Source organism: Tupaia chinensis, unplaced genomic scaffold (assembly GCF_000334495.1).
Source record: "Tupaia chinensis unplaced genomic scaffold, TupChi_1.0 Scaffold148210_1, whole genome shotgun sequence".
Classification (NCBI taxonomy): Eukaryota; Metazoa; Chordata; class Mammalia; order Scandentia; family Tupaiidae; genus Tupaia; species Tupaia belangeri.
Window position 1 is genome coordinate 261,851 of NW_006208060.1, and position 9,318 is coordinate 271,168.

The 9,318-nt window shown below is 60.1% G+C and overlaps 1 protein-coding gene across 1 annotated transcript in view; it reads right to left on the bottom strand.

Moving 5' to 3' along the window:
• EVI5L (ecotropic viral integration site 5 like) overlaps positions 1–9,318 on the bottom strand; it is a 35,778-nt gene that overhangs the window by 5,629 nt on the left and 20,831 nt on the right. Inside the window, exons 10-17 of the mRNA XM_014584909.2 lie at positions 9,251–9,318; positions 9,062–9,151; positions 8,117–8,214; positions 7,981–8,041; positions 5,174–5,227; positions 4,429–4,461; positions 3,283–3,406; positions 903–1,052 (exon numbers count right to left, since the gene is read on the bottom strand). The exon at positions 9,251–9,318 is cut by the window's right edge and continues 28 nt beyond it. Of these exons, the coding sequence (XP_014440395.1) occupies positions 903–1,052; positions 3,283–3,406; positions 4,429–4,461; positions 5,174–5,227; positions 7,981–8,041; positions 8,117–8,214; positions 9,062–9,151; positions 9,251–9,318 (678 nt within the window). The remainder of the gene's footprint in view (positions 1–902; positions 1,053–3,282; positions 3,407–4,428; positions 4,462–5,173; positions 5,228–7,980; positions 8,042–8,116; positions 8,215–9,061; positions 9,152–9,250) is intronic.

Below are 9,318 nucleotides of genomic sequence, written 5' to 3' on the forward strand. Positions count from 1 at the left end.
CCTCCATAAATTTCATTGCTAGTAACACCAGGCTGGCTGGGGTGGGCGTGAGCGGAGAGGGCTGGCCTCATCCCTGGGAGTCTGGGATCCATCCCCAGCCCTCCGTGTGGGATCCTGCGCTCGCCCCAGCAGGACAGAGAAGCCACGGTGGTAGCATCCTTTGCTGCCCCAGACCAGGCCTGGCAGCCCCGTTTCCTGGGAACAGGAAGGCCTTGCCCTGATACCCCAGGGGTGAGGCATTTGTGCCCCAGTCTCTGGGGCCAAAGCTCAGCTGGGCATGCCAAGTCCTCACTGACCCATTTGGGTCTGGGGGTGAGAGGGAGGGGGAAATCCAGCTCTCGCTTGGTGACGGGGGCTGGGGGAGCCATGGGAGCTTCGGAGTGGTGTGGCCGGGCCAGTCTGCTCTGGGAGTTGAGGGTGAGCCCTGCTGGGCCCGGGGCCTTCCCTTGCCTCCCTCTGGCATTGAACCAGGGCCTCAGGGAGATGGGGTGGGAAGCCCCTGGAAGTCACCACGCTGCAATGGTGACTTGTACACCAGGGTGGCTATGCCCTGCCCATGATGGTGGGTGTGCCCCGCTTGCCACCTGGCATGTGTGCATCCTTGTAAGTGCGTGTGAGCGTGTATGTGTGCACACACCTTCAGGGTTTGGGAGGGCCTGGCAGTGAGGGCTCCACTCCCCCCTCCCCCCGATCCTGCGGTGCAGACACAGGGGAGGGGCCCGGGAGACTCCCGGGTCTGAAGGCAGCAGGCAGAGGAGGCCCCTCTGCAGGGGCGGGCTGGGTGGAGGTAGGATGCGGAACCTGGACACTCCCCACTGGTCCCCCTGCTGCCCCTTCTCCTTGCCTAGGGCCCTTCTGCACCCCCATACCCTCGTCCCTCCCTTCCCCAGGGTCCCTCAGACCTGCCTTCTCCATGTCGAGAACCTTGTCCTGCATCTCCCGCAGCGCCCCCAGAGTCTCCGTCTCCCGCAGCCGCGACTGCTCCAGCTCGGTCTCCAGGTGGGACACGAAGTCCTCGGTGAGGCGCGGGTTCTCCTGGAGGAGCCAGAGGACTGCGCTGGGCCTCGGGCTGCGGCTCGGGTGTGGGCAGCCCTGTGCCAGCCGGCTGTGCGCTCAGGCCTGGGCTACCCTCCCAGAGCCCCTGAGCTGGGAGACAGGCTCAGGTTTGGGGGCTCCAAGCCTCATGCTCTGACCTAGGGGTCCAGGCAGGCAGCCTAGTCAAGCCGTTTTCTCGGGAAAGGACTCCCCGAGGCCAGGGATGCCCCAGACGGACGCTGGTGGCTGTGGGTGTCCGGGGGGTGAGGGGGCTGGGTTGTGGTCTGTCTCCTTTTTTTTTTTTAAAGCATTATTTTCTTGTGGCCAGCAGGTGGCGCGGTAGTTAAGGGCACTGGACTCCCACAATGGCCTAGCGTGTTCTGAGTCTCAGATCCAGTAGGTTGCTTTCTCACTTTCCCTCTCTCTCTCTGTCCCTCGCTGGTCAAATTAAAATAATAATAATAATTAAAGATAAAACAGAATTATTTTTTTAGAATTATTTTATTTGACTTTATTAATTAATTTATTTGATTTGACTGCAGACAGAGTAAGAGAGGGATGTGAGAAAGCAAACTGCCAGGTCTGGGACTTGAACCACAGTTGGACATATGGGAGTCCAGCGCCTCCAACCACCACGCCACATGCCGGCCCGATAATTCTTAAAAAAAAAAAAAAAAAATTATTGTGGCCAGTAGGTGGTGTGGTGGTGAAGGTGCTGGAATCCCACATGGCCGGCCATGGCTGGCGTCCGGACCTTGAGGCTGGGTTCTCTGCTCTCCCTTTCTCTCTTTGTCTCCCTCTGGTCAAACTAAAACAAAGAATCATGATAATAATGCAATAAAATAATTAAAAATTATTTTATTTAACTTTGTTTTGAATTTAACCAGAGAGAGACAGAGTGAGAGAGAGAGAGAAAAAAAGTGAGAAAGTGGGACCAGCAGTTGGCATAATGACTATGTTGCTGGACTCCCATGTAGCCGACCGCAGTTCGAGTCCCAGACCCGGTGGCTTAAACTCACGCCGGGCGCGTGTGCGTGCGTGCCCAAGATCCCGAGAGGAGAATGGAGGAGAAGGGATTGCGGCGTGGCCATCCCCCCCGGGTGGTGGTTTCTTGCTTTCTGTCTCTCTGTCTCTCTCTCTGTCTTTCTGGCGAGTGCACGTGCCCCACAGTGAGCCCTTAACCACCATGTCACCTACCAGTCCCATCCCGCCGCCTTTTCAAAACAGGAAAGGCTGGGTCAAGGTGGAGCAGTGGTTAAGGCGCTGGATCCCACGTGGCTGTCCACGGTTCAAGTACCGGGCCTGGTGGCTTGGTAAACACATGGGGGTGCATGTACATGGGTGCCCCAAATCCCGAGAGGATGAAGCAGAAGGGATTGCGGCACAGCCATTGTCTGAGGTGGGGGTGATTTCTCACTTTCCCTCTCTCTTTGTCTCTCTGACAAAGGTATGCACCTTACGGTAAAAAAATCTAAAAAACAGGGGCTGGCAGGTGGTCTGGTGGTTAAGGGCACTGGCCTCCCACATGGCCGACAGTGGTTTGAGTCCCAGACCTGGCGGCTTGCTTTCTCTTTCTCTTTTTCACTCTGTACCTCTCTGGTCAAATAAAAATAAATAAAGTTAAATAACTGAGCCGCACACAGCCTCAGTTTCCCTCTTACCCTCTTAGCCATCTCTCCCAGCCAGGCAGGGCTAGGGCACTTCCAGGCTCTGAGGCCCACCTGTGGGCGACGCACCTGCGCGCTAATGAGAGCAAGCCAGACCCTCAGGCCAGGCCTGAGTCAAAGTCTCCAGGCCTGGGGTGGAGGAACCCTAATGCCAGGCCCTGGATTGCAGGGGCCCGCCCAGTTTGAGAGCTACGGGCCAGGCGTCTAGGAAGTGGGGCGGCCAGAGGGCTCCGCTGCAGTAAAGTCCTGAAGTCCCGAAAGCCCCTTCCAGGAGCCGACTCACTGGGTGGGGGCCCAGCCCAAGGGTCCACGCGCCCCTGGATTCAGCGTTGCGGCCTCTCTATCCTACTCCTCTGAGGGGTGGGCCCAGAGGGCCCCCAACTGCCCGGCCACCCTCTTCTCAAGGCAAAGGGAGAGAACTCCCACCCTTCACCGCTGGCTCCTGGGGACCCGAGAAGCTAAGCCCCATCTGCTGTGCCAAGGACAGCCTGGGTCTCAGAGGCCGCCGTGGGGCGCGGCCCGGACCGTGGGCGGGGCCGTGGGCGTGTCAGGGGCGGGGCGGGGGGGCGCGCGGGGGGGCGGGCCGCGGAGCTCTGCGCCTTCTGCAGGTCCTCGGCCGCCGAGCTGCACTGCTGCCGCACGCCCGCCAGCTCCCGCTTGATGACGTAGTTCTCCTCGGCCTCCTGGGCCCGCGTCACCTGCCCCTGAGCACAGCGAGGACGGGAGGCCGTGATCCTCCGCTCTCACCCCAAGCCCTGCGTCGGGCCCCATGGGGAGGCCCAGACGGGGCAGAGGCGGAGGGAAGTGAGAGGGGGGCACCCAGGGCCTGAGATGGAGCCTGGGGCCGTGGGAGCGGGCAGGGGGGAACAGGGCACCTGGAAGAGCCTGGGAGGTGCAGACCCAACCCGAGGCTCGGGCTCGGCCAGGCTGAAATGGGGTACAGGCGCCAGGCGTGGGCTGCCTTCTGGGGCCCCTGGTCCTCCCGTCTTCCCATGCTGGGCTCTGCCCCTGGGTGGCACAGCAGACACCACCTCCGCCTGCTCGTGCAGGGCTCTGCTGGGGAGAGTGGGCGCCGGCAGAGGGGCCCAGAGCTCGGGTTCCCGGGCCGCAGCCTTCACTGGCCAGAGGTGGAAGACGTCTCTGCTGGGCACACCTTCCCCTTGGACTCTGAGGCCCCACCGCCCGGGGCTAGGAGGCCTCCCCTCTCATGCTCTCCCTCACCCAACCACCCCAGGCTTGGAACCACCATGTGGGGAGTGGAAGCTTCCAGAATAAGCCGTTCCAGACAGGCAAGCGAGTGAGTGAGAGGAGGGTTGTGCAGAGCAGCAGTGCTGGGGCGAGCCGCGGCGCGTGCCCATGCATGTGTGTGCGTGCGTGGGTGTGAGTGTGTAAGCTCGCCGCCGTGCGCACAACAGGGCCGGAAGCAGATACGCTTTTCGGGGGCCCCAAGCTCTCCTGGGCCCCCGCCCCTGTCCCCTGGAGGGAGGAAACTTTCTGTCCACATGCGTGCACGTTCGCACCCCAACGATGCTCCCAGGCCATGTTTCTCTCCCCTTCACATGCCCCCCCAAGGACAGCCTCTGTCTCCCCCAGAAGCATCCCGGGCTGCCTCATGCACAGCGTCAGGCCGGCCCCCTGCACCTCCAGGACGGCTGGCTGTCGTGTGCGGGGGGCCAGGGGAGGGGCCGGGAAGGAAAGGAGGAGGGAGACGGAAAAGCTACAGTACCTGGATTAACCTATCAGCCAGGGCCGCGCTCTCCTACCCGGGTGGGCGGGCGAAGGGGTCCCAGAGCGACAGGGGGAGGAGGCAGAGCGGAAGGCGCGGGGACAGGAGAAGGGGAGAGACAGACAAGAGTCACTTGTCACTAACGCAGTGGACTATGTCTAGAAGCGGGGACAGCAGAGTGAAGGCCAGAGAACCAGCGGGAGAGGACCCAGAGGAAGACCACCCAGAGCCAGCTCCATCCTAGAGAGGGGTTCGAGCCTGAGTGGGGGTGGGCAGGGGTGCCTTCTGCTTCCAGGCAGCCATGGGGCTGGGAAACCTAGAGTCCACCCTCCAGGGCCGGCTAGGCTGGGGCTCTGGTGGAAGACCCATGCCGTGTTGGGGTGCAGAGGCTGACCGAGAGGGTGGGGTACAGGATGTGTTTCAATCTTGAGGCAGATCAAGAATGGAGGGTTTGGGGCCAGGGCACTCCGGTCCTTCAATGCCTGGCAACCACTTGCTGTGGTCCCGGGTGAGAACGAGGGAAGTGGGGGCCCTGGGACCCCCTTCTTTAATATTTCCCCTCCTTCTCCCCTGGACCCAGGCAGCCTGGGAGGGAGCAGAAGACACGGAGGTGCTGACTCAGCCCCAACCCCGGGGTTAACAGGGTGAGCGAGGTCTCTCCAGAGCCTCTGGTTACAGGGGGATTGGAGGGGGTTTCATCTGCTGGTTCGGGGTGGGCTGGGAGCCAGCACCCCAAGCCTCTCACCTTCTCTAGGGTCTCAATCCGCTGTTTCAGAAGCCGGTTTTCTGTCCGAAGCCTCTGTGGAAAAGGGAGGAGGCAGGGAGAATGTTAGAGCCTGCCCCCGCCTGTACACACGAACCCCGGTACCCGGCATTCACCCACCACCGCAGTCAGCCTCCTCAGGGCCAGGCCACCTCCGGCCAGGATGAGAAAACGGCCAATTCCTGTTTAGAATGGTCCATTAAAAAGGGGGGGGAACAGCAGTTGGCGTAATGGCTATGTCACTGGACTCCCATGTAGTCGACCACGGTTCGAGTACCGGACCCAGTGACTTAAACTCACGCGGGCACGTGTGCATGTGTGCCCAAGATCCCGAGAGGAGAATGGAGAAGGGATTGCGGCATGGCCATCCCCCCTGGGGGATGATTCCTCGCTGTCTCTCTGTCTCTGTCTTTCTGGCACACGCACGTGTCCTATAGCAAAAACTTCTCCCCCCTACCAAAAAAAGAAGCTTTTTCTGGGAGTGGGGCCCAGCCTAGGTGTAGCCTGTAGCATAAAAAATGGTTAATCTGGGGAACCAGCAGGTGGCATGGTGGGTAAGGTGCTGGACACTCCCACATGGCAGACCATGGTTCAGGTCCTGGACCTGGTGGCTTGCTTTCTCTCTCCCTCTCTCTCTCTGGTCAAATTAAAAATAAATGAATGAATAAATAAAATTGAATAATTCTTTTTAAAAAAAACTGGTTAACTTGAAACACACTGGGTGCGAACACACATACCCAAGGTTCTGACAAACTGGAAGGTTGGGGGAAGAGAATTGGGTTACGATGAAAACCTGTCATGAGTGCTTCTCTCTCTCTCTCCCCCCTCCCTCCCTCCCTATCTTGTGCGTATGCGATCATGAATAAAATAAACCTAAAACATTTTTTTCTAGTGCCAGCTGATGGTCTGCTGGTTATAGTGGCTGGATCCCACCTGGCTGATGGTGCAGTTCGAGCCCCAGACCCAGCAGCTAGAGAAACACACCAGGCGCATGCGTGTGCATGCCCAAAATCCTGAAAGGAGGGAGAGATGGAGAATTGCGGTGTGACCGTGCCCCGTGGGGGTGCTCTCCCATTCTCTGTCTCTCTCCGGCAAGCACATGCGCTCTCTAGCGAAGTAAACAAAACCTTTGGTTCAGTAAAAGTGATGCGAAGCCTTCCGTGGCCCCGCGTGTGGGGGCCGGTGGGATCTGCCTGCCTGAGCTCAGGTCTGGTAAGGACAACACCCCCACGTCCTGGGGGAAGCTGCTCTCAAACAGCCCCCACCCCCACCCCCACTGCCTGCCTGCAAGCCCCTGGTTTTTGGATTTTAGATTTTTGCCGTAGGACGCGTGCGCTCGCCAGAAAGACAGATACAAGAGAGACAGAGAGTGAGAAATCACCCCCCAGGGGGGATGGCCACGCCGCAATCCCTTCTCCTCCATTCTCCTCTCGGGATCTTGGGCACGCACACATACATGCCTGGTGTTTTGTTAAGCCACCGGATCCAGGACTTGAACCGTGGTTGACTACATGGGAGTCCAGCGACATAGCCATTATGCTAAACCCGCCCCCCCCCCCCCGGCCAGTGTGTTTTTCAAGACTCCGGTTCTGGGACTTCAACCGTGCAGTTGGACATGTGGGATCCAGGTCTTAACTGCCATGCCACCTGCTGGCCCCTGAATAAACTTTTATTTATTTATTTATTTATTTATTTATTCACTTACTTTTTGAGAGATTTTTGCTATATGGTGCATGCACTTGCTGGACAGACCGAGAGAGACAGAGAGACAGAAAGCGAGAAATCACCCCCCAGGGGGGATGGTCACGCCACAATCCCTTCTCCTCCATGCTCCTCTCGGGATCTTGGGCACGCACACATACATGCCCGGTGTTTTAAGCTGCTGGGTCCAGGACTCAAACTGCAGTGAATTACATGGGAGTCCAGCCATGTAACTGCTGGTCCCCTGCATAAAGTTTTTAAAAATATATAATTTGAACAGCAGAACAGCTATCAACCCCATTTTACGGATGGGGCCACTGAGGCTCAGAGAGGTGAATTCACCTGCATGGGGTCACACAGCCGGTTCGTGGTGGGGCTGGGATTCGAACCCTGGTCTGTTGGGCTCTGGTCTTAGCCATCATGAGGCTCTGCCCGTGAAGAGGACTGTGTCAGGCTGTGTTGGGGTTTATTGCTTTGTCTGCCTCCCTTAGTGGCATACAGTAGACGCTTAATAAACACTTGTCATGGGGCCGGCAGGTGGCATGGTGGTTAAGTTACTGGACTCCCACATGGCTGACTGCAGTTCGAGTCCCAAACCCGGCAGCTTGTTTTCTTTCTTACTTTCCTCCTCTCTTTCTCTGGTCAAATTCAAAAATAATAAAGTTGAATAAAAATAATTCTAAATAAATAAACGCTTGTTGAGAGAATAAACTGTGTGGAGGGGTGGACGTGAAAGGAAGGAGAGAGAGATGCAGGGGACCCTGGGGCCCTGCTGCCCCCTCTCAGGGGTTCCCCCTAAGTTAGTTGCTTCATCTCTCTCCAGCCTCCCAAGCAGCTGCTGCCTGGGCCTTGGAGCCGGAGCTCTGGGCCGGCATGTGCCCTGTTCGGCCTGGGCCCTCCTCCCGACCCCGGGAGCTCAGCGGTTTCCTGTCTCCCCAGGACACTGGGGGCTCCTGCGGGCAGGGGCCTCGAGGGCCTCGTTCCCCGTGGACTCAGCCTGGTCTGCCCGGTGCGCCAGGCAGGCCCGCCCTCTCGCGCCCTCTGGCGGCCACGTCCGGGAGCCGCCGCCGGCGCCGGGCCATGCTCACCTTAATCTCGATCTGCTCCTCCATCTCCTTACTTTTCATGGCGGCGTATTCCTTCTCCAGCCTGCGGAGGGAAGGCACCGTCACTGTCCCGCCCTCATCCCGCCCTCCTGCCACAGCCCGGCCGCCCGGCACTGACCTCTTCATCTTCTTGGGGTTGTACTTGACCTGGTAGGCCTTGAGGACCAGCTTGTCCGGGCAGCTGTCGAACTGGTGGGGGATCACCCTCTGGAAGTACTGGGGGTGTGGGGACACGGCTGTCACCGCGGGCGGCCGGAGTGCCAGGGACCGCCCAAGGCCTGCTGTCTTGGCCTGCTGCCTGGAGGAGGCCAGGTGTCCCCTGGCCCTGCGTCCCCATGCAGGGCCGGGCCTGCTGTGGGCCCTCAGTGTTTGCAGAGTGAATGAACGACTGACCGAGGGCGAGGAGCGAGGACGGCGGAGGGGAAGGACGGGCTGGGAGCTCTAGGGGCGAAGGTTGGGGTGAGTGTGGTCAGAGCACAGGAGGCCTTCCTGGAGGAAGGTGCATGGAGGGGACCTAAAGCCTCGGCAAGGGTTAAGGTGAACGGCGGTGGACCGAGCTCCGGCTCCCTGGCCCAGCTGGTCCCCTCTGGCGGTGGCAGACAATGGCCGCCCGTGTTCGGGGACACACTGAGGCCTTTGTACATTCTTCCCCCGAGGACCAGCTGGAGGGTGCGGGGAGGAGTGGGGTGGCCTGGCTGGGAGATGGCAGGAGAGGAGGTCGGTCTTGGCTGGGCAGATAGGCCTGGGCGACCCGGGTTGGGCAGGGTAAGGCTGCCCTAGACCCCTCATGCCCCCCTGCGCCCTCTCCAGGCCAGGCAGCTGGAGCCTCACGGCTGGGCCAGTGCTACCATCCGCTCATAGCCTGGGGGCACCGGAGTGGGATCTGTGAGGGGGAGGCGGGAGTGGGAGCCTGCCTGTGTCAGCCCTGCCTGGGGGCCCCTAGTCACCCACCCTGGTCCTCCATGGAGGGTGGCCTCTGGGGACAGAGTGGGTGGGGAGGACCAGGATGCCCAGGAAACCACCCTCCTCCCTGCCCGTCACCTGGAGGGCGCCCCCGGCCCACCTGGGACATGCCCTCCATATCCAGCTGCATCAGCTCTGTCTGGTTCACCTGCAGCAGGGCCAGGCCCACCCGGAACACGATCTCCAGCCCCTGGAAGGCAGAGGTGCAGTGAGTCTCCGCCCTGCGCCCAGAGGGGCTCCCTGCCCCATTGGTGGGTGCGCAGGGCAGGGCGACCCGCCGGGCCCTCACCTCATACATGAAGATGTCAAAGACCCGGGTGGCGACAGGCAGCGGGAAGGTGGTCAGGGAGAGCGTGA